The 27,786-nt window shown below is 50.9% G+C and overlaps 1 protein-coding gene and 2 non-coding genes across 5 annotated transcripts; 1 reads left to right on the forward strand and 2 right to left on the reverse strand.

Annotated features, from left to right (window-relative positions):
* Nucleotides 1-1,565: 1,565 nt before the first annotated feature.
* Nucleotides 1,566-1,694, reverse strand: LOC136377944 (small Cajal body-specific RNA 4). Its single transcript, XR_010746545.1, has one exon. It is a non-coding gene; the product is annotated as a small Cajal body-specific RNA 4 (non-coding RNA).
* Nucleotides 1,695-2,410: 716 nt separating this feature from the next.
* LOC136377758 (U6 spliceosomal RNA) lies at nt 2,411-2,517 on the reverse strand. Its single transcript, XR_010746390.1, has one exon. It is a non-coding gene; the product is annotated as a U6 spliceosomal RNA (small nuclear RNA).
* A 4,143-nt stretch (nt 2,518-6,660) lies between these two features.
* On the forward strand, nt 6,661-26,461 carry GRK6 (G protein-coupled receptor kinase 6). 3 transcript variants are annotated; one of them, XM_066341585.1, is made up of 16 exons: nt 6,661-6,849; nt 10,620-10,715; nt 11,706-11,818; nt 11,950-12,027; nt 12,301-12,401; nt 12,678-12,770; nt 12,873-12,936; nt 13,073-13,213; nt 13,513-13,703; nt 14,852-14,889; nt 15,028-15,117; nt 16,966-17,174; nt 17,250-17,387; nt 24,448-24,585; nt 24,666-24,800; nt 25,420-26,461. In XM_066341585.1, the coding sequence occupies exons 1-16, from the start codon at nt 6,798-6,800 to the stop codon at nt 25,471-25,473; spliced, it is 1,731 nt and encodes a 576-aa protein (XP_066197682.1). In that variant the 5' UTR covers nt 6,661-6,797; the 3' UTR covers nt 25,474-26,461. The 3 variants fall into 3 exon arrangements, with proteins under 3 accessions (XP_066197682.1, XP_066197683.1, XP_066197684.1); XM_066341586.1 differs by lacking the exon at nt 25,420-26,461 and adding an exon at nt 24,991-25,408; XM_066341587.1 differs by lacking the exons at nt 10,620-10,715; nt 11,706-11,818 and having other exon boundaries at nt 6,663-6,849; nt 25,418-26,461.
* Nucleotides 26,462-27,786: the final 1,325 nt, after the last annotated feature.

The following is a 27,786-nucleotide window of genomic DNA, read 5'->3' on the forward strand; positions in this document are numbered from 1 at the left end:
CCAGATGAGCCTGCGCTCAAGCTGGCGACCTCGGGGTCTCGAACCTGGGTCCTTTCACATCCCAGTCCAACGCTCTATCCACTGCGCCACCACCTGGTCAGGCTAGAGCCCATTTCTTGATGTGAGGATGTCAAGGTCACACTGGAGAAGTTCCTATGGGATGGGAGTCTATTGTTATGCTCATCTTTGGAGAATACAATCTTCCCCATAGTTGTACCCCACACCCCTTTCAAGTCAGTTGTGTCCACGTGGTTAGCCTTGACCAATGAAATGTGAGCAGAAGGGACTTGCATCACTTTTGGCTCTAAGTGCTAAGGGCCATGGGAGACTCACATTTCCTTTAAGCAGCTGCCATTGTGGAAGCACAAATTGAGATGGAGCCCCTATCACCTTAGGTCCCTGAGTGACAACTCTGAGAAGAGCCTCTCCATCCCAACAACCTGCATCAAGCATAAACTTGTTTTAAGTTACTGAAATTTAGAGATTGTTTGTTACTGCAGCATAACCTAGTTTATCCTGACCCTGTCCATAAAAATGGTAGCAAACCTTATGCAATGCTCTGCACTTTTCTTTTTTATTTTATTTAAGTAAGTTGGCCCTGGCTAGATGGCTCCATTGGTTGGAGCATCAGCCCAAAGTACAGAGGTCACTGGTTCGATCCCTGGTCAGGGCACATATAGGAACGGATCGATGTAACTGTCTCTCTCTCTCTATCTCCCCCTTCCTCTCTGGCTAAAATCAATTAAAAATTTTTTTTAAAGCAATGTAAGTTGGAACTAGTTTACATCAGTGCAGGAAGAGCATCTGCACACTTTTTAACAGCAATATAGTATTCCTTTGCCAAAAAGAGCCAAATTTTACCTAGTCAGTCCCTATTAAGGATGAATAGTGCAAGACAGTCTTGGCTGAGAGTTGCTGTGGTTTCTTGCTTCAACAGTGCTTGGACAGACCCAGCACTCATCTCCCATCCCCATGCGCTGCTTAGATCCAGCCTTCCTCCAATCCTCATGGGCCCTCAGAGCCCAGAGGCCCCTGCCAACCACCCAGATAACTGTGTCCCCCTCTCAGGTGTGCTGAACTATACAACCAGGACCCAGGGGCCTCCATCAACCGCCAAATCAACCTGGAGCTCTACGCCTATGTCTACCTGTCCATGTCTTACTACTTTGACCATGATGATGTGGCTTTGAAGAACTTGACCAAATATTTTCTTCACCAGTCTCATGAGGAGAGGGGACAGGCTGAGAAACTGACAAAGCTACAGAACCAATAGGCCTAATCTTCCTTCAGGATGTCAAGAAACCAGAGCCAATGATTGGGAGAACAGACTGAATGCAATGGAGTGTGTGTTACACTTGGAAAAATATAAGAATTAGTTACTACTGGAATAGTGCAATCTGGCCACTGAAAAAAAATGACCCCCTTTGTGTGATTTCATTGAAACTTGGTACCTGAATGAGCAGGCAAAATCCATGAAAGTTGGTACCCACATAACCAGTTTTCACAAGGTGAGGCTCCCAAGTCTGGCATGGCAGAGCGTTTTGGTTTTTTTTCTTCTTTCTTTTAAATGTTGGTTAGCACAGTCAGCCCTGTGATATTCTTCAATAAGGGCTGCTCTCTCCAACCCTTTTTTCTAGGAGGATTGTATCAGCAGAGTCTTGCTTCATCAGACTCAGCCTTCTTAGTACTCCAGCTGAGCGTTTTTTTTTTTACAAGCATCCTCTGGGAGCCAGTGATCAGAGTTCAGCCTTAGGCCAGGTTCCATAGCCATGGGGGTGACTTCCCTGGTAACCAAAGCAGCACATGCACATTGGGTTTACCTTTCGTATTTATTTATTTATTTATTTATTTACAGAAACCGAGTTAGAGAGAGGGACAGATAGGGACTGACAGATAGAAAGGGAGAGACATGAGAAGCATCAACTCATAGTTGCGGCACCTTAATTGTTCATTGATTGCTTTCTCATATATGCCTTGACAGGGAGCTCCAGCCAAGCCAGCAACCATGTGCTCAAGCCAGAAACCTTGGGCTCAAGCCAGTGACAATGGGGTCATGTTTATGATCCCACGCTCAAGCCCACGAAGCCTGTGCTTAAGCCAGTGAGCCTGCACTCCAGCTGATGACCTCGGTGTTTCGAACCTGGGTCCTTAGTGTCCCAGGCCAATGCTCTGTCTACTGCACCACTGCCTGGTCAGGCATGTTCTTTCATTTGAACCTTTGTACCATTCCTTCAAATAAAGTAATTTGGTACCCAGCAAAAAAAAAAAAAAAAATTAAAAAAAGAGGATAGTACAGTTCATCTTTTCGAACAATGCTGCAAGGAAAAACCTTGAACATTAATTTTTTTTTTTTTTTTTTTTTAAAGAAAGGCAAATGGAAGAGGAGTTTGACTATTGCTTGTAGCCGGTACAAAATATGGAATGCTTCACGAATTTGCGTGTCATCCTTGCGCAGGGGCCATGCTAATCTTCTCTGTATCGTTCCAATTTTAGTATATGTGCTGCCGAAGCGAGCACAATTTTTTTGTTTTGTTTGTGTGCAATTATGTTTGTAGGATAAATTCCTAGAAATATGTATTTCAAATGGTGGTTGGCAACTTCCTCTTTTAAAAAGATCAATTTGGCTATAGGTGGAGAATTGGTTGAAGAGCCAGACCTCAGAGTTATGTGTGACAGCTTCCCCTCTTCACGCCTTATCAATGCCAACTCCTGTTTATCCCAGCTCCATGATCATCCTCAGTCTGGCCCCTTGTTTGTGACACCTCCTGGCCACTGCCCCAGCACAGAGGACTGCCATTCCTCTCTCTAATGGTTCCTCCTAAAAGGCCTCCTTCCTGTCTTACTCAGGATATTTGGCTGCAAATAATGAAGACAATCCTGAGTAACAGGCAGATAAGGAATTGACTGGATGCTCCTGGGTGCTTGCTGAATCCCCACTCCCCAGAAAGAGCTTGGCTTGACCACTTCCTCCTCCCTTTCATTGCCTCCATAATGAATCCTAAACAGATCCTCTGATGTCTTATGTTAATCACTTGCATTGGATACAAATACCTAATTGAAAGCATTGGAAACATATGCCAGCTATGAGAAAACTTAGAGTGGAAATTTTGCCTTCCTTCCTTCCTTTTTTTTTTTTTTTTTTTTTTTTAGTGAGAGAAGGGGAGGCAGAGAGACAGACTCCCGCATGCTGCGCCCGGACCAGTATCCATCTGGCAAGCCCACTAGGTCACTAGGGGGTGATGCTCTGCCCATCTGGGGCTGTTGCTCCACTGTAATGGAAGCCATTTTTTTAGCACCTGAGGTGGAGGCCATGGAGCCATCCTCAGCACCTGGGGCCAACTTGCTTGGAGCCATGGCATGCAGGAGGGGAAGAGTGAGAGAGAAAGAGAAAGAGAAAGAGAGAGAAGTAAGAGGGGGAAGGGTGGAGAAGCAGATAGGTGCTTCTCCTGTGTGCCCTCACCGGGAATTGAACCCAGGACTTCCACATGCCAGGCCAATGCTCTACCACTGAGCCAACTGGCCAGGGTCCTGCCTCCCTTTTGATTTCCATAGTGGAAAGCAGGGCCTAGCTCTGCATTTCATAGGTTTCTTCCTAAAAAGAACGGATGCTGGACACCAAAGTAACAGGTGTTTATAATGGCAACCTAAGCCCCTCTCTCCAGATCCTTGATCTCTACCCCTAGCAGGTTCTCCACAGCAAGCAAACCTGATCACACTGTGCCCTGGCTTAAAACACTCTTGACAACTTCCTTCTACTTTCAAAATGAAGTACAAACTCTTTGCCTGGCTTCCAAAATCCTCCTTGATCCCGGCTCCTCCAAGGCCTGGCATAATTTCTTGGCCCCCAGGCCCAATCCAGGGTGCGCCTGAAACTCTAGCCCAGTGCTCTGCTCTCAGGGGCCAAATGCATGGTCCCTTACTGCCTTCCTCTACAGAGCTTTGAATATACATTGGACCTTGGTCCAGAAGGCTCTTTCCCTCCCTACTTCAGTTAATTCTGAAACCTGCACATTCTCACTTAACTCTCGGGTCTCACTTGGACATGATAGCCCTTACTGGGCAAGGTACCTTGCCCTTTGTCCTAATGGGTTTCCCTTTTTCAATTTACTTATATTTACTCCCAAATGTGTCCTAGATTCATGTATTTTTCTCCATATCAGTGATTTCCAATCATACAGTGATGTACAGCAAAAAATTTTAAAACATGCAATCCCTGACTATTTAGTCAGGGGCACTGACCTCTTTTCCCTTAGGATGTCAGATTTTAAAAAATGACAACAGCCAACACAATAGCCATCTGATGTGAATGAATCAAAATTACACTTTCTTTTTTCTTTGTCAGATTGACAAAATATATGTTTTTTTGTGTGCCACAGAATTTTAGTCATTTGAAGAAAAGAAAAAAGAAAGAAAGAAGAATTTTAGTCATTATTTTATGTGCTATGAGATAAAAAAGGTTGAAAGTTGCTGCTCCATATCCAGTGCCATCTTCTTGGTCCAAGCTACCATCCTCTCTACTGGAATTCTGTAGCTTCCCAATTGCTCTCTCTGTTTCCATTCTTGGCCCCCTTAAAGTCCACTAGCCAGAGTGATCTTTTTAAGTATAAATCATCCTTTCAAAGGCTTCACACTTCACTTAAAAAAAAAGAAAAAAGAAATAACCACCTCGCCATGGCCTACAAAGCCTTCTACAATCTACCTAGTCTTTGTTCCTTCATCTCATATCAGACCCTTGAACCCTGAAGCTACACAGGCCTTCCTGTTCCATGAACACATCAAGTTTACTCTAGGCTGGAGCCCTAGCACTTGCTGTTGCCTCTACTTGGAACTGTTTCCCCAGATCTTTGTGTGGTTGGATCTGCTCAAATATCATACCCTGAGACCACTCCCCCTCACTATTATTTTGTCTTGTTATCCTAAAAAATAATAGAACCAGTTTATCTTACCAAGAAAAGGGGTTTATTCTGGAATAGCGGAGAACTGCAATTCAGGACAAGCTGCTATAGGAAAACCATAGGCAAGTCCAAAAAGCAAAGGAGAGGAACATTATTTTATAGGGAAAAAGGAGGAAGTGGGAGAGGGTTTTTTGTTTTGTTTTGATTTTTTAAAGAAAGGCTACTGGTGGAAAGGGAGAGTTTAGGGTGAGAAAGGAAATTTTCCTTCCTCCTGCTGTAGTAAAGTATCAATAGTATCAACTGGCAAGTTGTGTCTCTTCCTGTTGAGGTTCCTAATTGACGTCCTCCTTTTGGGGTCTGTAATTAAGCTCCGCTGGTTGTGCAAGAGAGCTCCTCCTCTGGCCTCCTGACTTTATTTTATTTTAAATGGTTTCCCTTTATTAATTTTTTTTTTTTTTTTGAGAAAGGTAATGAGAGGGGAGAGGGAAGGGAAGCATTCATTTGTTGTTTCACTCAGCCATTCATTCATTGGTTGCTTCCCTGTGTGCCCTGAGTGGGATCGAACCCACAACCTTATCATTTTAGGACGACGCTCTAACTGACCGAGTAACCAGCCAGGGCCTAATTTTCAGTCTTAATAGCACTTACCACTCTGAGATCATCCTATTTATTTTACAGGATTATCATCTTTATCTCCCTTCTAGGATGTTGTAAGTGGACAGCTTGGCTATCTTGATGACACCACTGTATTCTCCTACACCTGGCTCGGTGCCTGGCACAAAGCGGATGATCTTGTGTTTTTGTACGAATAAATGGATAGGTAACAGAAGCCCAGCTGAATCCGGTTCTGCCTCACTCGCTGAGTTTGGGCAAGCCTCCGTTTCCTGGTGTGTGAAGTGGGAGTGGAGAGAGTAGAAGTTGTTGATTAGCTATAAATTTTCCACCTTGTTCTCTCTTCAGTCTTTGGTCTGGAGCCAGGTACTTGGCCTCTGGAGTCTCAGCTCACCAACTGTATAATGGGTGTGAGGAGCTCACCTCAACGTCTCCAGGTGGTAGCGCTGCCTCATAAGGCGGCACAGCCCCAGGGCGGGCGAGGCCATGTAGGTGGAGAGAAATCACAACATCCGGCTGCGGGGGCGGGGCGCCCCACCTCCCGCGCCCCGGCGGCAGAGTCTGAGGCCTCGGAACCGCTGGAGAGGCCTGCAACGTCCTCTGAGACTCTCCCCGCTTCCGATGTGCACCCTCCATGATGAGCCGACTAGAAGGAATACGGCTGAACAGATGGCTCAAACAGCTCGAGGATCGCCCGCGGGAGGTTCAGGACACCAAGTGTCTCCCTGACAAACCCTAAAAACGCCTAGGATAGTCAGTGTCCCGGGCCACACCCCCACCTGATGGCCCAATCAGAATGCATTGCTGAGAACCACGGGACAGCCGGCCTCCCGGACGTGACCTAGAGAACCCACCTCCCCTGTCCCATCTGAGGGCTTGGCCCTAATTGGCAGTTCGGTAACCTACCAAGGCCCAGAAATTCGAACCTAGGGGCCGAACCCCACCGCAAACCAACCAGGAAGAGGTGACGTATAAGTCCCGCCTCCCTGCTCCTTGGAGCGAATCCCTGGCACCGGGGACGGGGATGATGAAGAGACTGTCTAATGGGAAGGCGGCGCGGGGAGCACCCGCCCGGTTATTGGCCGAGTAAAGTAAACAGAGGGTGGGGCGGGGCGGGCCGGCGCCGAGATGGCCCCTCGGAGGGGCGGAGAGTGCGCGGCGGGCGGCGGCGGCCGGGGAGGCCGGGGAGGCCGGGGAGGCCGCGAGGCGGTCACTGCGAGCCGAGCCGCGCCGATCTCCATCTGGCCCCGGTTCCCGCGCGCGATCCCGGTCGGCGGCCGCCTGCAGCCCATGGAGCTCGAAAACATCGTAGCGAACACGGTGCTACTCAAGGCCCGGGAAGGTGAGGCTGCTGGGCGGGCGGCCGGGTGCGAAGAACGCGGGCGCGCGGCCTCTGAGCTCGGCGGAGCGACCCCGCCACCTTGGGTAGCGCGCCCCGCGCCCCGCACCCCGCGGAGACACGAGTCTTTATGGCCCGGCGTCCGTCTTCGCACCTGCCCACGGGAGCCCGGACCCAGGAAGGGGCGGGGGTTAGGCCTCCGCCCTTGCGGCGGGGAGAGGATGAGGGGGTGAATGAGCTGGTCTGGTGAACCAAGAGGAAGGAAGAGGGAAGGGTGGGACTTGAGAACTGGGAGAGCTTCTCTGAGGCCTCTCCCAGGTGGGTTTTGAGAAGATGTCCCGGGAAGGGGCAGCCTACCCCTACATGCCTCGGGCCCAGGTCCGGCCGCACAGCTTGGACGGGCACAAAGTTCGTGCAGTATAAAAGTTTGGAGAATGAATGAACGGCTATCCGATTTGGGGAAACTGCTGGTCACATAAACTACAACTTGATTGCCATTTGCTCAGGGCTTCATGACATTGTGGACAGAGGTGAATGGGTTACGATTTTTGCTTTCAGGAAGCTCAGTATAGTAGGGCAAACGGGCACAGAAATAAGTGAGAGGCAGCTTTGAAAGAAGAGAGCATGTGGCCTGGCAAGACTGTAAGTGCAAGGCCTGGCAGAGGGAGCCGGTCTGGTGAACCAAATGTGTGCTGACCTCCTCATGGCTCCCACCCCAGATGTTAGCAGGCACCTGCTCTAGAAGGTCCTGGGAACACAGGAGGACCAGACCTTATCCTCACTGGTTGGTGGTCAGTCTGCCCCTCACCTGCTAGTAGTGTCCACCTTGGTAACAATCACCAAACACCCATTCTGCTGTGTCCTGTCCAGGGTGCTGGTGATCAGCAGCAAACAAGAGCCTTCCTTTTGGAACACTAGGGCAGAAAGGTTAGGACGGTTTTTCCAGTATTTGCTGGGCTTCCAGGCTGAGTCATCTGCTTCTCCTTTCTGCCCTGTTTGCAGGGACTATCCTCCAGGTTACCTAGTAAGACTGTGGTTGACCCAGGCGTAGTACACAGAATGCCCCCAGCACAGTCTGTAGGAAGCCCAGAGGAGCCCCCAGCTCACACAGCATCTGGTGCCTTCTGCCTGCCCAATTGGTATTGACGCCAGAGAGGTGCTGCCTGGAAATGGACGTGGCAGGCTGGGTCCTTGGTGCCTAGAGCCTTCCTTATCTCCTTCTGTACATGATCGAGTTCAGGGCTGGGACTTCCTCCCAGCTTCTGGGGGCATTGCTGATTCTGTTCTGCCTTGTCATCTAGCAAGCCAGGGAGGAGGAGTAAGGAGAGCCTGGCCAGGCCTCCCCACTAGGGTTATAGTCAGTTCAGGCCTCAGGCTTCTGAGAACACTGCCTGGCCCGGCCGGAGAGTAGGCGCATCTCCAGACAGGATTCTTCAGGCTATGTGTGAGGCGTAGGGGGGTATGGCCAGACATGTGCCTCTACTGGGGACCCCTCAACCCTCTCAACCGACCTGGCTCTGTCCCTCCCACCTGCGTGGCTCTCTCTTTCTGAACTTTAGTAACCTTTTGTAGAATGGTTGGGGACAAGACATAAAAACTAAAGGAAATCCCAGTTGTCTCTGAGTCCTGAACCCTGGCCCATGGATTGGCTGCTTTGGAATCCCTTCATGAGCTGGCTGACAGTTGACTTTGCCAGCTTCCTAATTGACCTGAGACCTTAAGTCATTTGGGAACTCTTGGTGTATGTATTCAGTTGACACCTAATAGATGCCCAGCATATTTGATGTGGGAAAAGAGCTTGGGTTGTCGCAGGGATCTGGGTTCAAATCCTGCATCTGGTACCTCCAGATTTTGTGATCTTGAACAAACTGGTTCATTTCAAGGTCTTGGTTTTCTCATGAATTGGGCCAGGTCTGGTAGAGCTGCTGTGAGGATGAAGTGGAACAGCCCTGGGGATATGAGCCCTTGCTCCGTCCTTCCTGTTTTAAGTGCCCTGAGACACAGCGAGGGGACCAAGCTAGAGTTGGGAGGAGCCCCACTGACTCTGGTGGCAGTTCCAGTACAGAATATTTGCATGTGACTCTGTGCTGGTGCCTTAATGTGGCTGGGAGTAGGGGGAGGAGGAAGTAACTGATGGGGGAGGCAGCGGATGGAGAGTTGGGTGAGGGACCTGTGGGGGGTTGTGGGAGGAGTTCCCCTTCTGGGAAGGCCTTGCCTGGGTGGGGAGTGGGTGTCTGTTGCTTACTCGCAGTGGAGCAATGCTGTGGGATATGCTGGGTGCTGGCTGCAGGAAGGCTGCTAGTGGGTTTCCCAATGGGTGCCCTGCAGCACTTCCTCCTTTAGGCAGCTTGGGTCAGGGAGCTCTGCTCCCTCCCTAGAAGGTAACCCCTTCCCCTGCACCACCTGCCTTCAGCAAGGACAGATGGAAACACGGCTGGGTAAACCAAAGAGGAAACTAAGGCCAGGCAAGAGAAAGTGGTAGATTGAGATTGCCACTGAGTTGTTGGAGCTGGGGACTACTTCTTGCCGTAGCACTACTGGGTGCTGTACACAGACTCTCCCAGTCACCCTCACAACACCTCCAGAGGTGGCTTTGGAACCAAAGTACGCAGGAGAAGTTGAAGTTTATAGTGGTCAAGTGAGGGGCCTAAAGTGTGAATTGGAGATTCCAACCAAGGTCCATCCTCATGGGTCACATCTGGCTAACTCTACTAATGTGTTTTATTTGGCTGCAGTGGGCTTTTAAAAAAATAGTAACTAGCCCTGGCGGGTAGCTTAGTTGGTTAGAGCGTTGTCCCAGTGTGCCAAGGTTGCAGGTTCGATCCCCTGTCAGGGCACATGCAAGAGTCAACCAATGAATGCATAAATAAGTGGAACAACAAATCTGTATTTCTCTCTCTCTCAAATCAATTTTAAAAATGAAAAAAAAAAAAAGGAACCAATAATTCATGTAACAGTCTGGATTCCCCGCTGCTTTTGAAACATCAGAAGAGCTGGCCATCTGAGCCAGCATTCCTGCCTAGCAGCAACCAAGCAACTGCTGGAGTTGTAATTCAGCTACCTATTAGAAGGGGCAGGTCTCATTTAGTTCACCACACTTCCCACCACTCCCTGTTGTCTCCCACCTGGTCCACATTCACCACACCTGTCTGGCTTTGTAGGCATTTGAGCTACTACCTTGGTCTCAGCAGCTGTAGTTGGGGGAAGCAGTCAGGTAAAATGAGGCACGTATCAGGGCCAGGAAAGCCCTTGTGGGTAAAGGTGGGGCACCTTGAGTGCCAACCTTCCTTCTACCACCTTATTTGAGTCTCTGATAGCCCTGATCAGCTGCTGGTGACTCAGATTGCCCTCTGGCTCTGGCAGCTCTCAGGCATGTCCCATATGTCTTAGAATTGCTCCCTTCTGGGTGTTGGCTTACACTGTTCTTGCCATTGGCATGTTCTTTTTAATTTTTTTTCACCTGGGAAAGTCTACCTGTTAGGAAGCAGCTGAAGCTTGCCAAGGCAGCCCAGAAAGCCCACCATCCCCAAGTGGCCTGCCCTTACTGCTTGCTCTTTTGACTCTTCCAGCCCAGGGCCCCCTAGTAGGAGGGCCCAGGGGACCATGGGTGTCTAGGAACCCAGTGAGGGTATGTTGGAGCATGTGGAAGGAAGGCCCAAGGTGCCTCCTATAGTGAGCTGTGCCTAGGCTGGGCCCTGAAGACCTCTGGACCACACTGCGGGTGTAGGGGAGGCATGGTGGTGGCCAGACTCAGTGCATGTTTGCTCCCACAGGTGGTGGAGGGAATCGCAAAGGGAAAAGCAAGAAATGGCGACAGATGCTGCAGTTTCCCCACATCAGCCAGTGCGAAGAGCTGAGGCTCAGCCTCGGTGAGGCCTGGGTGGAGACCCAGGGTACTGGGGCAAGGGGGACCTGCTGGTGCCAGGCAGCCTCCCCTGATACCTCACCCTGGGGCAGAGGTGCAAGGTTTGGGGGTCCAGGGAACAGATTTAGGCTACACCACCCACCCTGGTTTCAGTTCCTGGGCTTGCGATGGGTGGAGGGCAGAGAGTCAACAGGACAGCAGGGGCTGGTGGGGTGAGTGTGGGGAGTAGGGCAGGGCCAGGTTTGGAGCAGTCTGCGAGAAGCAGAGGAAGGAAGGCCCAGGCCTAGGGGTAGCAGAGCTCAGGGGACAGAGGGTACAGTAGGGGCTAGAGCCAGCCCACAGATTGATGGTGTTAGGAGCCCCAGGCCTGTGCTGAGCCCCACTCAGTTCCTGGCCTGAGAGACCCAGCAAATCCTTGACCAAAAAGACCCAGGATCCCAGTTCCTGCTTATCTTGGCGGAGGCCCCAGGTCTGAGCAGCACTCGAAGTTGCCCAGGCCCCCTCTGACAACCTGCACGTGAGCAAAGAGTATACCATGGCTACTTCCACTGCCTAGGAAGGAGGCCTAGCCTGGAGCTCACCGGAAGCCACAGCTTCCTCGCGTACTTAACGCCAGGCAGGCAGCAGGTGTGGGCCCAGCCTGGGCCTGGCCAGAACCTCAGACCACACCCAACCCCAGCACTTTGACAAATGCAAGTGGTGTGAACCAAGAGACAGTGGGGGAGGTGAGGGCCCTGATTCTCAAGCCACACTCCTGGCTGTGTGACCTTGGACTAATCATTTAGCCTTTTTGAGCCTCAGAGCCCCAAACTATGATGGAGTAGAGGTGCCCACCCCAGGGTTGTGGTGAGGGTTCTAAAGGAGATAGTGGGTGCCATATTACAGGGCTGGAAGCTGTCGTTTGGGCGCAGGGCCTGGTGGTGTAGATAGGAATGCGCCCACCCCTGGCAGGCTCCAGGTCCAAAAACCCAGCAGCTCCCACCTCTGCCTGCAGAGCGTGACTACCACAGCCTATGCGAACGGCAGCCCATCGGGCGCTTGCTGTTCCGAGAGTTCTGCGCAACAAGGCCTGAGCTGATCCGCTGCACTGCCTTCCTGGATGGGGTGGTGAGTGCAGCCCAGCCCTGAGGCCCAGTCCAGCACCCAGGGCAGACGGCAGTTTCACACCCTGTGTGCCCTGGTGCCCCCCACTTGTTACTTCCCCCAGACCTCAAGCCTCTCTGCCTTCCACCCTGCAGGCTGAGTATGAAGTGACCCCTGATGAGAAGAGGAAGGCATGTGGGCAGCAGCTAATGCAGAATTTTCTGAGCCACACGGTGAGTTAGCAGTGATGGAGGGATGACAGCAGTGGGCAGAGATCAGTGATAGGGAGAGGAGTGACCACCGCCTGGGCTGCTCCAGGCTCACCGGGCAGCCTGCAGGAGCTCCGCTTCTCCCTGCCTCTAGGGTAGAGGCAGGAACCAGGCAGGCATAACACCATCCTGCAGCTGCCCCTGCCTCAGGCCCAACATATCTGCTATCTCTGCCCTAGGAATGGGCAGCTGGCCAACAGAGCCCCCTTTACTGATGTGTCTGTGGCCTGTCCCCAGGGTCCTGACCTCATCCCTGAGATCCCCCAGCAACTGGTGACTAACTGTGCCCAGCGGCTAGAGAAGGAACCCTGCAAAGACCTCTTCCAGGAACTGACCCGGTAAGCCTCTCGCTCCCACAGCCTGGAACTGTGTTCTGAGGAAGGGGTTTCTGTGGGCCTGGCCTTGCCCCTGCTGTGTGACCTTGGGCAGGTTGCCTCCCCTCTCTGTAGCATCCTCAGCTTCAGCACTGGTGCGTGTCTCCATCCTAGATGGGATGGAAGGAGGGTTGGCTGAGGACACTGCCTTTCGGGCTGAAGATACATGTAACGGGGCCTGGTCCATCCAGCTGAGAACCTGGGTATCAGGCTGACCAGTGGGCTGGGCTTTCTCAATAGGCTGACCCACGAGTACCTGAGCGTGGCCCCTTTTGCCGACTACCTCGACAGCATCTACTTCAACCGTTTCCTGCAGTGGAAGTGGCTGGAAAGGTGAGCTCCTTGAAGGGTGCACTGGGGCAGGCCAGGTTGTTGGGGCTGTCATGGGCCTCGGACCCCTGCTTAGCCATTTGCTCCCCAAACCCTTGCCCACAGGCAGCCAGTGACCAAAAACACCTTCAGGCAGTACCGAGTCCTGGGCAAAGGTGGCTTTGGGGAGGTGAGTGTCCAGGTCAAGCCCCTGCAGAGTGTGGAGGCTGGGTAGGGTGGGTCCTGGACAATCCCTCCACACTAGTCTTGGCACCCCTATCAAGAGCATGGCTGGTTCCCATGTGTCCCATCTACCCTGGCTGTAGGTGTGCGCCTGTCAGGTGCGGGCAACAGGCAAGATGTACGCCTGCAAAAAACTGGAGAAGAAGCGGATCAAGAAGCGGAAAGGAGAGGCCATGGCACTGAATGAGAAGCAGATCCTGGAGAAAGTGAACAGTAGGTTTGTAGTAAGTACAGACAGGAGACTCTGCCCTGCCCCCAGCCATGTGCTTGCTCTTCGCACTTACCAGGCTAAGGTCTCTTCCCTCCACCCCACCCTTCACCCCTCCAGGCACCGCCTCCTGGCACCCCCTCCCACTCTTAGAGATGCCTGGGAAGGGCAGGTTTGGGGTGTTGACACCGGCCTGGGAATCAGGCTGGGCTCCCAGGAGTGGCAGTGAGAAGGAATATTTGGGCGGCTGGCACCAGCCCTGCCACCAGATGGCCTGTGGCCCCTGCCTGAGGGCTCGGGTCCCCTTGGCCACAGGTGAGCTTGGCCTACGCTTATGAGACCAAGGATGCGTTGTGCCTGGTGCTGACGCTGATGAATGGAGGCGACCTCAAGTTCCACATCTACCACATGGGCCAGGCTGGCTTCCCAGAGGCACGGGCTGTCTTCTACGCCGCAGAGATCTGCTGTGGCCTGGAGGACCTGCATCGGGAGCGTATTGTGTACAGGTGTGGAGCTCTGCCTCCCTACCAGGGGCCACAGCTGGTTGAGTGGTGGAAGGATGTGGGGTGCTGGGGCAGTCACCACAGCCACTAGCCCATCAGCTTCGTGAGGCACTGGCTGGAGGCTCTGCACTTGCCCGCACTAGGCAGACTTGAAAGGCTCAGAACCCAGGCTCTGGGGTCTTGTGAACATGGGTGTGAATCTGATGTCACCCCTCTCTGTGACTTTGGGCCAGTCTGCTTCCTGCTCCCAATATCATTTCCTTTCCCAGAAAACAGGCTATAATTCTGCTTGGCAAGTTGTCATAGGGACCAAATGAGGTAATTGGGTAAAAGACACTAGAACTGGGCACACAGGGTTCTGCCTGTTACTGTTATTGGCAATGATTTCTTTGAAGCTTCCCAGTAGCCCCAGGATGGGGACAAATGAGCAGCCCTATTTGACAGTCAGGAAAGGTAGAGACAGCCACCAAAGGGTTAGGGGGAAGGTTGGGTTGGGGGAGCCTCTCAACACGGATGAGCTACTGATGACGCCTGAGGTGGCACAGTGGATGGAGCATCGGACTGGGATGCGGAGGACCCAGGTTCGAGACCCCAAGGTTGCCAGCTTGAGCTTGGGCTCATCTGGTTTGAGCAAAGCTCATCAGCTTGGACCCAAGGTTGCTGGCTTGAGCAAAGGGTTACTTGGTCTGCTGAAGGCCCACGGTCAAGGCACATATGAGAAAACAATCAATGAACAACTAAGGTGTCGCAACGAAAAACTGATGATTGATACTTCTCATTTCTCTCTGTTCCTGTCTGTCTGTCCCTATCTATCCCTCTCTCTAACTCTCTCTCTGTCTCTGTAAAAATAAAATAAAATTAAAAAAAAAAAAAAGGGCTACTGATGACATCTGGGAAGCTTCCCTAGGTGGGAGTTCCTTCCACGTGCCTAGTGAGTCCCAGGAGTACTGGCTCCATAGATTCTTTATCAGCTACCTTGAGCAGGGGCTGCTACAGGTGGAGGGCAGAGCTGTCTGCCACCCTAGCAGCAAATGGCTCCTATACCTTGCTGCACATCTCATCCCAGGAAGCAACCAGTCTGGGAGGGGGTGGCCCTGTCTGGCTGCCTGGCAAACTAGGCAGCATCTGACCCTTCCCTTTTTTCCCCACAGGGACCTGAAGCCAGAGAACATCCTACTAGATGACCATGGTGGGTGGGGGGCCGCAGAGGTGGGGTGGAGTGGAGTATACTGGATGACCATGGTGGGTGGGGGACCGCAGAGGTGGGGTGGAGTGGGGTGGGGTCTTGTCCACCTGCTTATTGGGTCCCTGCTTCACACCCTTTCAGGTCACATTCGAATCTCTGACCTTGGGCTGGCTGTGCACGTGCCTGAGGGCCAGACCATCAAAGGCCGTGTGGGCACCGTGGGCTACATGGGTGAGTCCCCTTGCTGTCCTGGGCCTGGCCCCCAACTTCAGTTTGGGAGTCTCCTGTGTCTCAGGGGATGGAAAGAGCTCTTGAACCTCTCATAAATCAGGAGGTCAAGACTCAGCCAGCCTGACCAGGTGGTAGCACAGTGGATAGAGCTTCGGACTGGGATGTGGAGGACCCAGGTTCAAGACTCCGAGGTCGCCAGCTTAAGTGCGAGCTCATCTGGTTTGAGCAAAGCTCACCAGCTTGAGCCCAAGGTCACTGGCTCAAGCAAGGGGTCACTCAGTTTGCTGTAGCCCCCCGGTCAAGGCACATATGAGAAATCAATCAATGAACAACTAAGGAACCGCAACGAAGAATTGATGTTTCTCATCTCTCTCCCTTCCTGTCTGTCTGTCTCTATCTGTCCCTCTCTCTGACTCTCTCTGTCTTTCCCACCAAAAAAAAAAAAAAAAAAAAAAAAAGACTCAGCCAGGGCCCCACACTTGTGTGAACCCACTTTATACATTCACTAAATACTTACTGCACTCCTATTGGCTGGGCTTGCAGGTGGCTACCATTTTAAAGGACTTAGACCTGTGTCCGTGGCCCCAACTCTCTGCTCCCCTGACCTGCTCATACTCAGAGTGGGAGTGCCAATCTGGGGAGGGGCCAAGATGGGTTCCCCTTTGGGACTAGATGACACAGTAGACAGAGCCCCAACTACAGGTGGTGTCTTCTCCGCCCCCTGCTTATTATTGTCCTTGGACTAGACATTTGCTTCTGCCAGCCTCACTTTCCCTGACTGTGATTGTCATGCCTACTACCAGGGTTGCCTCGAAGATGAAGAGGCAGTAGAGGCAGCTCACCTTGCCCTGTAGGCAGTGTAGGCATCCAGCAAGTGGCTCTTCTTTCCTTGATCCAATGTTAAATCCATAGGTTGCAAACTGGTAGCCACATGGGCCTCACTTGGCCTAGGTTTGTGTCTTAATCAAATTATTTTTAAAATAATTGGAATCGGTTGCCAACATTGAATAAGCCAGACAGCTTTATGTTAAAAATATTTATTCAGGCCTGACCTGTGGTGACGCAGTGGATAAAGTGGCGACCTGGAAATGCTGAGGTCGCCGGTTCGAAACCCTGGGCTTGCCTGGTCAAGGCACATATGGGAGTTGATGCTTCCAGCTCCTCCCCCCCCTTCTCTCTCTGTCTCTCTCTCCTCTCTCTCTGCCATTCTGTCTCTCTCTCTCCTCTCTAAAATGAATTAAAAAAAAATTAAAAAAAAAAACTGCTAAAAAAAATATATGTATTTATGGGCCCTGGCTGGTAGCTTAGTGGATAGAGCGTTGGCCTGGTATATGGATGTCCTGGGTTTGATTCCCAGTCAGGGCACACAGGAGAAGTGACCATCTGCTTCTCCCCGGCTTCTCTCCCTATTCCTCTCCTGCAGCCAGTGGCTCGATTGGTTTGAGTGTGGTCCTGGGTGCTAAGGATAACTCTGTAGGAGCACATCAGCCTCAGGTGCTAAAAATAGCTCAGTACTTGAGCGTCAGTCCCAGATGGGGTTGCTGGGTGTATCCTGGTCAGTGCATATCTGGTAGTCTGTATCACTATCTCCCTTCCTCTAACCTTAAAAAAAAGAAAATGTATTTCTGACTTCCTTGAAAAATTAGAAGACCTGGCCCCCTGCAGAACCACATCAGTTCCCTTTGATGAGGTGTGTGCTGTCCTACTCACCACAGTCCCCATCGGGCCACTGGCAGTGCCTGCCTGTCTGGTGGGTGTTGGAGCAGATCCCCTGCCTTGACATGCACTGGCCATTCCCAGGGCACCTCTAACTCCTGCTCAGCCCTAACTCCTATGCCACCCATCCAGCTCCGGAGGTGGTGAAGAATGAACGGTACACGTTTAGCCCTGACTGGTGGGCACTAGGCTGCCTTCTGTACGAGATGATCGCAGGCCAGTCGCCCTTCCAGCAGAGGAAGAAGAAGATTAAGCGGGAGGAAGTGGAGCGGCTGGTGAAGGAGGTAGCTGAGGAGTACTCTGACCGCTTTTCCCCGCAGGCCCGCTCACTCTGCTCCCAGGTACGTCTAGCTGAAGGCCCGGGCGTGGCTGGGGCACCTCCCATGGCCACGCTGACTGCCCCTCCTCTGCTGCAGCTCCTCTGCAAGGACCCTGCTGAGCGTCTGGGGTGTTGTGGTGGTGGTGCCTGTGAGGTGAAGGAGCACCCCCTCTTCAAGAAACTGAACTTTAAGCGTCTGGGAGCAGGCATGCTGGAGCCACCCTTCAAACCTGATGTGAGTGCCACCCATTTGAAGGCAGGACCAAGCCAGGGTGGGACTGGGAGAGTCAGGACATCATTAGTTTGAATTAAGAATATCCAACTCTATTGGCTCAACCAACAAAACAGATAATTCCCTGGGCTTGCAAAAATAAAAAGCCCCATGTGGGCTCCAACCGTGTTGTCAGAGCTCTCCCTCTCTTCTTCTCCCTTTCTTCCTTTCCCTTTCTTCCTCTCATTTTCCTCTCCCTCTCTTCTCCCTCTCTTTCTCTCCTTCTCTTCCTCTCCCTCTCTTCCTCTCCTTATCTTCCTCTTCCTCTCTTCTTCTCCCTCTCTTCCTCTCCTCTTTCTCTCCCTCTTTTCCTCTCCCTCTCTCCCTCCCTCTCTGTGTACCAGTCAATGTGCAGTCCATACTCACAGGCAACTCTCCCCCCAGTGTGGCAGTGGTGAGCCCAGCAGCTCAAACCCATAGCGTACCAGTTCAGCCTCCCCAGTAGATAAAGAGTACCTCATGCCCAGTAATTTCAAAAGTCCTAAAAGGTGAGGGAAAGGCCTAAGGCTGACATTCATTGCCTCTGATTCCTCAGAGGCCCTTCAGTGGCCACACCCAGATCATATGGTTACTTGAAGCACTGCCAGTGAGGGAGACTAGTTTCCCAAAGGGAAACCAAGATGCTGTTAACAGAAGGGGGAAGGGCTGTGGACTTGGGAAAACATCTGCTGCTTACCACACCTGGCCGTGTTGACCCCCCATCTGTGGGCAGAACCCTTGCTCTTGTAGAGTCTCACCCATTTACTGAGCAACTCAGTGGGTCAGGCATCCTCCAGGCAGGGATATCCTTGAGTTATCAGATACCAAGTGGCAGAAACGCAGCTCAGACTTACTTATGCTCAACTTGGAGTTGGTTCATTTGACCAGAAAGTCCCTGAGTAGGGCCAGCATCAGGGTTTCATGCTGTGTTGCCAGGACTTCATCTCCTGACTCTACTTCAACCTGTTGACTGTCATCCCACTGAATTCAGGCTTTTCTATATATATAAAGTCACAGGGAAGGTGCTGCTTGGCCAAGATTGTCATGTTCTTGCTCTCCTCCCATATGTAAGAGGAATGGGTCCTGTGTTCACCAGGAACACTGGGGAGGCAGGAAGGTGATGGGCAGACCACAGTTGATGGCTGTCAACCACACATGTGATTGTTTATTCATTCAACACATATCTGTGTGCCCACCAGATGTGCCAGACCTCAGAGATAATGAGGTCAACAGGACCCAGTCCTGCCTTCATGTTTTAGTGGGAGAACACACCAATATAAACCAGTAAGTGAAAGCATCTCAGGTAATGTGAAGTGCAGCGGTGAACAATAAAGCAGGCTAAGAAGATAAGGAATGCTTGACTGGTGGTGGTGCAGTGTCTAGAGCAGTGGTCCCCAACCCCCGGGCCGCGGACCGGTACTGGTCCGTGGGCCATTTGGTACCGGTCTGCAGAGAAAGAATAAATAACTTACATTATTTCCATTTTATTTATATTTAAGTCTGAACGATGTTTTATTTTTTTAAAAATGACCAGATTCCCTCTGTTACATCCATCTAAGACTCACTCTTGACGCTTGTCTCGGTCACGTGATACATTTATCTGTCCCACCCTAAAGGCCAGTCCGTGAAAATATTTTCTGACATTAAACCGGTCCATGGCCCAAAAAAGGTTGGGGACCACTGGTCTAGGGCATCAATCTGGAACACTGAAGTCCATGGTTCAAAACCCAAGGTCACCGCTTGAGTGTGGGCTTATCAGCTTGGCATGAGTGTGGGCTTGTCGACTTGAGTCTGAGTTCATTGACTTGAGCAATGGGTCACTGGCTCAGCTTGAGACCCCTATCAAGGCACATATGAGAAGCAATCAGGGAACAACTAAAGTGAAACCACTATGAGTTGATGCATCTCATCTTTCTCCCTTCTCTCTCTCTCAAAAAAAAAAAAGAAAGAAAAAAGAAAGAAAAGGAAGGAATAATGGGAAGGCAGGAATATTTTTAGATGAGATAGTCTCTGAGGAGCTGATAGTTAAACAGAAGCCTAAAATATGTGAAGAAGAGAATCCTATCAAGATTTGGGATGTGTGCTTTTCAGGGAGAAGGACCATTCAGGCAGTGAGGTCCTGGGGCAGGTACTAGCCTCAGGAAATGATACAGCAGTGAGGGGCCAGAGTGACTGATGTGTCTTATTTTAAGTGTGATGAGGGCCTTTGGGAAATGTTAAGCAGGATTGTGAGGTGGGTGGGAGGGGCCATAGAGGAGGTGAGTGGAAGAGGGGACAAGCGATCTGCTGCCTCTGAAGGATTGTGTCATCCTCACTGGCACCCTAGTGATGTAAGCATTGCTGTGGGTGATTGAGCCTGACATCAGAGGCCTGCCTCAGGGCTGCTCTGCCACTACTGCTTCCCATGCACATCATCTCCTCTAACCTTGAAACCACCCACTGCCCTCGGCCTTTCATTCAAAGTTAGAAAATCAGCCTGGCCTGTGGTGGCGCAGTGGAAAAAGCATCAACCTAGAAGGCTGAGGTTGCCAGTTTGAAACCCTGGGCTTGCCTGGTCAAAGCACATATGGGAGTTAATGCTTCCTATTTCTCCCCCCTTTCTCTCTCTCTCTCTCTCTCTCTCTCTCTCTCTCTCTCTCTCTCTTTCTGTCTCTTTCTTTCTCTCTCCCTCCTCTCTAAAATGAATAAATTTTTTTAAAAACTTTAAAAAATAATAAAATAAAATCAGTGCCTTGGACTTTAACTGTTTAGAAGCAGCAGGTAAAAAGCAATATAGTTTTTAACAGCTTTTTTGGGATTTAATTCACATACCATACAATTCACTTTTTTTTTTTTTTTATTAAACTGAGAGGAAGGGAGATAGTGAGACAGACTCCTGCATGTGCCCTGACTGGGATCCACCTGGCAACCCCTATCTGGGCTGATGCTCAAATTAACCAAGCTATCTTTAGCACCTGAGGCCGACTCTCAGACCAACTGAGCTATCCTCAGCACCCAGGGCCTACATGCAAACCAAGTGAGCCACTGGCTGTGGGAGATATAGAGGGAGAAAAGGGGAAGAGGGAGGGGGAGAGAGAAGCAGATGGTTGCTTCTCCTGTGTGCCCTGACTGCGAATCAAACCTCAGATATACATACTCCAGGCTGGTGTTGTATCCACTGAGCCAACAGCCATGGCCACAATTCACTCATTTTAAAGTATATAATTAAATGGCTTGTAGCATATTCAGAATTGTGCAACTATCACCACAATTATTTTAGAACATTTTTATCTTCCCTCCCCCAAAAAACCTGTACCCGTTAGCAGTCATTCTCCATTCTCCCCTCTCATTGGCAACCACTAATCCTTCCATCACTATATATTTGCTGGTTCTGGACATTTAATATAAATGAAATTATCCATTATGTGGTCCTTTATGACTAGTATTTTTCACTTTGCATGATGTTTTCAAGATTCATCAATATTATAGCATATATCAGTTATTTTTTATTTTTATTTTTTTATTGAATTTAGAGAGGGAGGGAGGGAGGGAGGGAGGGAGAGAGAGGGAGCGAGACCATAGTTACTTCACTTTCGTTGTTCATTGATTGCTTTTCATATGTGCCTTGACCAGGCAAGTCTAGGGCTTCGAACCAGTGACCTCAGCATCCCAGGTTGACGCTTTTTCCACTGGACCACCACAAGCCAGGCTGTTGGTTCTTTTTTATGACTGAACAATATTCCAGTGTATGAATATTCCACATCTTTTTTGCCATTATGTTTATCTTCAGTTGATGAGCATTAAGGTTTCTATTTTTTTACTATTATGAATAATGCTGCTATGAACATGCACATAGAAGTCTGTGGGGACACGAGTTCTCTTTTCTCTTGGGTATACACAGGAATGGAGTTGCTGGCTCATATGGTAATGCTATGTTTAATTTGGGGGGAACTCCCAGACTGTTTTTCAAAGCAGCTGCACTATTTTATTATGTATTTGCTTATTTATTCAAGATTTTTTTTTATTCATTTTAGAGAGGAGAGGGAGAGACAGAGAGAAAGAGAGAGAGTGAGAGAGGAGAGACTGAGAGAGAAGGGGGGAGGAGCTGGAAGCATCAACTCATAGTTGCTTCCCATATGTGCCTTGACCAAGTTTGAGGTTTTGAATCAGTGACCTCAGCGTTCCAGGTCAACACTTTATCCACTGTGCCACCACAGGTCAGGTCCAGCTGCACTATTTTATATGATGATTTTTTTAAATTAAATTTAATTTTTTTTGAGAGAGAGAGAGGGATAGGCAGGGACAGACAGACAGGAAGGGAGAGAGATGAGAAGCATCAGTTCTTCGTTGTGGCACCTTAGTTGTTCATTGATTTCTTTCTCATGTGTGCCTTGATGGGGGGGAATTCAGCTGAGCCAGTGACCCCTTTCTCGAGTCATCAACCTTTGGACTCAAGTCATGTCTATGATCCCACACTTAAGCCAGCAACATTGGGGTTTCAAACCTGGGTCCTCAGAATCCCAAGCCCATGCTCTAGCTACCACCAGGTTAGGCTTATGACGGGTCGGGAAGCTATAGTTTGTGAGCCAGATGTGGCTCTTTTGATGGCTGCATCTGGCTTGCAGACAAATCTTTAATAAAAAAAATAATGTTAAAAATATAAAACATTCTCATGTATTACAATCCATTTCCTACTGCTCATGTTCATGGTTGCGGGTGCCTGGAGCCAATCACAGCTGTCCTCCGGGACAACACCAAATGTTTATTGAATAATGCATAACGTACACGAGTCGTTGTATGGCTTTCACGGAATTACATTTTAAAATATGTGGCATTCATGGCTCTCTCAGCCAAAAAGATTCCCGACCCCTGCTATATGATGATGTGTTCTTTTATTTGTTTATTTTCCTTACGTGAGAAGCGGGAGACAGAAAGACAGACTCCTGCATGCACCCCACCAGGATCCACCTGGCAAGCCCCCTACCTGATGATGCTCCACCCATCTGAGACTGTTGCTCTGTTGCTCGGCAACTGAGCTATTTTATATTTTAGCACCTGAAGTGAGGACATGGAGCCATCCTCAATGCTGGGGCCAACTTGCTCCAACCAAGCCATGGCTGCAGGAAGAGAAGAGAGAGATAGAGAAAAGGGAGAGGGTGAAGAAGCAGATGGTCGCTTCTCCTGTGTGCTGTGACCGGGAATTGAACCCTGCACATCCACACACCAGGCTGATGCTCTACCACTGAGCCAATCGGCTAGGGCCATAATGATGTTTTAATTGACATCCTTAATAATATTTAGAAGAGTGTAATGATGAAAACAAAGTGGCCTTGCCTGACCAGGCGGTGGCACAGTGGATAGAGTGTCGGACTGGGATGCGGAAGACCCAGGTTCGAGACCCCAAGGTCGCCAGCTTGAGCGAGGGCTCATCTGGTTTGAGCAAAAAAGCTCACCAGCTTGAGCCCAAGGTCGCTGGCTCCAGCAAGGGGTTGCTTGGTCTGCTGAAGGTCCGCGGTCAAGGCACATATGAGAAAGCAATCAATGAACAACTAAGGTGTTGCAACGCGCAATGAAAAACTAATGATTGATGCTTCTCATCTCTCTCCGTTCCTGTCTGTCTGTCCCTGTCTATTCCTCTCTCTGCCTCACTCTCTGTCTCTGTAAAAAAATAAATAAATAAAATTAAAAAGAAAAGAAAAAAAAAAGAAAACAAAGTGGCCTTCTGGAGTGAGGTGGGCTCCCAGCAGGTGCTGGGGCGGTGGGAGGACTGTTCTAATCCCTTGGTTAGTGGTAAAGCATGAGGGGATGGAGCAAGCTATTGAACATTCCATGACAGAGGACCCGCTCATCATCCCCCCCAACACCAACTCCTGGCCATGCCTGCAGGTTTTCTTCCAAAAGTGCCTGCTGAGCCTCACCTGCATTCGTGCAGCGGATAAAGTATTAACCTAGAATGCTAAGGTCATTGATTTTTAACCCTGGGCTTGCCTGATCAAGGGACATATGACAAGCAGTCCATCAGTGAACACTAAAGTGAAGCAACTACAGGTTGATAACTTCTCAATCCCTGTCTCTCTCTCCTCTCTGCAAAATCAACAAATCTTTAAAGAAAAGAATGTGTCTGCTGAGGCCCAGGCCAGATGGTTCAGTGGATAAAGCATCATCCTGGCACACCAAGGTGGCAGGTTTGATCCCCAGTCAGGGCATGTACGAGAAGCAATGAATGAGTACATAACTAAAATGGAAAAACTATGTGGAACGAGTTCATGCTTCTCTCTCTCTTCCTCTCTTCCCTCCTCTCTTAGTTCCTTACACTCTTTCAAGTCAATGGAAAAAAAATTTTAAAAGAAAAGAACCTGATCAGCGGTAGCACAGTGGATAGAGTGTTGACCTGGAATGTTGAGGGCCTTGGTTCAAAACCCCAAGGTTGCCGGTGTGAGTGCGGGTTTCCCAGCTTGAACACAGGGTCAACAGCTTTACTGCAGGATCATTGACTTGATCCCAACATTGCTGACTTAAAGCCCAAAGGTCACTGGCTTGAGCAAGGAGTCACTGGCTCAGCTTGAGGGCCCCCCCTTTAGTCAAGGCACAAATGAGAAGCAATCAGTGAACAACTAAAGTGAAACAACTATGAGTTGATGCTTCTCATCTCTCCCCCCCCCCTTCCTGTCTCTCTCTCTCTCAAAAAAAAAAAAGTGCCTGCTGAGATTCAGCCTGCAATCACCCCGTCAATTGCACACCCAGACAGCTGTGTGCAGATAGAGGGGTCCCTGTTGTTTCACCTGACACTGGAGGCTGCTCGTTGCAGTGGGTCAGTTACCACTGACTGGTTGGTGAGGGAGAATAAACTGGAGTTTCCCCTCCAGTTTATAGAAGGGAAACTGAGCCTCAGAGGAAAGAGACTGCTATGCTTAGAAAGTACATGGGTCACTGGTTTCTGACTCCAAACCAGAGAACTGTAAGGGGCAGAGCACAGCCAGGCCCGGGCTGGGGTGATTCTCAGAGAAAAGCTGTCCTCCAGTGCACGGGTGGTGTTCCTATCTGACCTCTGCCTTTGTTCCCCCAGCCCCAGGCTATTTACTGCAAAGATGTCCTGGACATCGAACAGTTCTCCACGGTTAAGGGTGTGGAGCTGGAGCCCACTGACCAGGACTTCTACCAGAAGTTTGCCACGGGCAACGTGCCCATCCCCTGGCAGAATGAGGTGGGGCCTGCCCAGCTGGTGGGGTGGGCTCCAGCAGATGGCCCTGGGGACATTTCTCACAGCTGTCTGTCCTATGGCAGATGGTGGAGACCGAGTGCTTCCAGGAGCTGAATGTCTTCGGGCTGGATGGCTCGGTTCCCCCAGACCTGGACTGGAAGGGCCAGCCACCTGCACCTCCCAAGAAGGGACTGCTACAGAGACTCTTCAGTCGCCAGGTAACCCCACTAGTGTCCTCCATGGGCCTCCAGCCTTGCTCCAGGGGATGGTGGGTGGGAGGCCGAGCCGGTGCCCTCATGTGCTGGAGTGGGCCTCTTCCAGCCGTGCCAGTGGTGCCCAGGGCCTCTGGCCTCATTCCCACCTGTCCCCCACCCCTGGGTGGGCTCACAGCCTCTTTTCTCTTTCCAGAGGTGAGCAGTGTAGGCTCCCCGTGGGTTGACCTTGCCTCGGGGAGCCACGGGCAGCCCTTCCATGACAGAGGCAAGATGTGGGAGAAAGAAGTCCGGTGCTCACTCCCTACCTCCCTCTCCCCAATGCTTCTGTTCCCTGCACCCCAGCACCTTCAAGCTGCTAGCCTTTCTTAGCTGTCTGTTTCCTTGTGCCCTGCCCTTGCAGAGCCTGGGTTCCACCTTGTCCCCCTTACTTCAGCCTGTGGCTGGCAGCCTCTGCACTGATATCTGGCCTGAGCTGCTGCTCCAGGCCCCTTGTAGGGTGTCCTGTCCCCAGAGTGTGGGCCCTGGGCAGCTCCTGGCCTGCCTTGGCAAGGCCACTCAGTGAGACTGGTGGCTAACAGCATTTGCTCTGCCTCTCTCCCTCCGTGTCTTCCCTGCCCTCTAGGATTGCTGTGGGAACTGCAGTGACAGTGAAGAAGAGCTCCCCACCCGCCTCTAGCCCCCAGCCTGAGGCCCCCACCGGTGGTTGGCGGTAGCAGCTACTCCGAGCACTGTTTACAGTTTTGCACAGTGTTCCTCCCCATTGTCCACTCAAGTGGTGGCCTGGGGAACACAGCAGGAGCTGTCCCCAGTGTCCTCTGCCCCTCAGCTCCTGGTGTGGGTGTTTGGCAAGGCCTAGTCTATCCTCGGGACAAAGGTGCACCTCTTCAGCTCTCATCCGTGGAGCTTGGGCCTTCTGTATTTATGTATTTGTACGAATGTATATAGTGACTAGAGCATTCTGAAGACCCATGCTGGCAGAGGGGCCACTGCCAAACTCAAGGCTCCTCAGGCCCCCGAGCCCCCAGCACTGTGCTCACCACCGCCGGCCTCCAAGTGAGACTCGTGCCTGCCCCTGTTGCCCTGGGCTCAGGCCCCCCACCTCTGGGGCCTGATGCTGTCCCTTCTCAGCACTTGTCAGGTCTGGATATGGGGCATGTGCCAAAGTGTGACCAGAGATTGGGCTGACCCTGGGACCCATCAGTCCACTGCCCAGGCTGTCCCAGAGGGGTCTGCCTCTGCCTTGCAACTCCCAGGGCACTTCATTGTCATGCTGGGCCCTGTCCCAAAGACACCTCTTGCAGAAACGCCCCAACTCAGGTGGAGCAGGGGGATGTCCCTGGCCAACCCTCAAACATTCCAAACTTCCCTCATAATAATAGACATATGTGCCCAGCAATAATCCACCCTTCCCTATGTGTGTGCGTGCGTGTGTGTATGCACGTGCGTGCGTGTGTGTGAAGGTGGTAGGCTGAGGCTGCATGCCTATACCCCAGATCCCATCCTAGTCCTTCCCAGACTGAATGGCCATCTTAGTCCTCATGTTGGGGTAGCATGGGATCACAGGACCCTGTTTTTTCCATATTTAAAGCTAATTTTTATTACTCATTTTGTCCAGTGTAAGCTGCCACATGTCTCTATGTGAATACAGTCTGAGCACAAACCTAGCCAGCCGCCTCTGCCTGCCTTTTTTTAATTTTTATTTATTTATTTATTTATTTATTTTTGAGAGAAGAAGAGAGATGAGAAGCATCAACTCATAGTTGTGTCACATTAGTTGTTTACTGATTGCTTCTCATACATGCATTGACAAGGGGACCCCTTGCTCAAGCCAGTGACTTTGGGATCATGTTGATCCCACATTCAAGTTGGCAAATGTGTACTCAAGCCAGATATGTGCCTGCCTCTGTCTTGGTGCTGGTGATCCAGGGGTCTTGCTGCTTCTCTGACCCTGCTGGAAGTGGGAAGGAATTGGAGGTGGGCCTGGTGGGGGCTGCCCGTTCAGCAAGGCCCAAGAGGCCCCAGAGCTGCTCTTGGGGCAGCCTCTCCAGGCAGCCAGGCCTTGGTGGCCTTTGGGCTTACCTAGTGGGTCTTCCAGCTTATTAAGTAGAATGAGGCCTGAGAGAAGAAGCTTGAGGTGTGGGTCTGGTTCTGCCCGTGCTTGAGAGGCAAGCTCAGCTGGCCGTGTCCCCTCCAAGTCCACAGTGGCCTGGCCATCAGTTGGCCTGGAGTGAGACTGGAGCTGCTGTCAGAAACACCAGCCTACTCCTTCTCACCTGGATGCCTGCTGTGTGCTTGGCCAAGGGCCAGTGCACATATGTTAGAGCCACCCTCCTGCTCTGCCCTTGAAGCAGAAAATGGGGACAAAGATGAGACTGGTGATACTGGGAGTTAGTAGCAGAGGTACATGGGGACCAGCCATGTGGACATCAGGGAGGGTTCTCTGAAGGTACCCTTGAGCCAGGCCTTGAAGGAGACATTTCAGCTAGGGACAGAGGGATTAGGAGAGCATTCTATTCCATAGAATTCCACTTATGCAAAGGTGGGGGTGGGGGTGGGGGGGACGCAGGTGACAGCCTACTAACCATAAATCTGTCTTGGACTTCAGAGACCTGTCATTCCATAATTTCCCAGTGACCTCAGCCCATTCCCTCCCCTGCCTTGGGTTGCCCTGTAACCACCATAAGGATTTTTTCATTACCTCTGGGCTGGATTCCCTGTGCCATAGAGGCCACAGGAAGTTCTGGGTTCGAGTCCCAGCCTGGTCACTTAATGGTGGCTTTCCATAGGCCCTTTCCTTGTCTGGAAAGATGTGATAACCATTGCTTCACAAGGTGGCTATGAGAAACCACTGAAGCTTCCAGTCACCCTCCCTTGAAGGCCTAGGTCACTGACAAGAGTGGTTGCTGGGTGCCAAGCTGAGTTATCTCAAGGGCAGCCAGAAGGTTCCAGGCACCAATTTGACAGATGAGAGTCCCAAGTCTTGATGGTG

The sequence above is a fragment of the Saccopteryx leptura genome, chromosome 6 (assembly GCF_036850995.1).
Source record: "Saccopteryx leptura isolate mSacLep1 chromosome 6, mSacLep1_pri_phased_curated, whole genome shotgun sequence".
Taxonomy (NCBI): domain Eukaryota; kingdom Metazoa; phylum Chordata; class Mammalia; order Chiroptera; family Emballonuridae; genus Saccopteryx; species Saccopteryx leptura.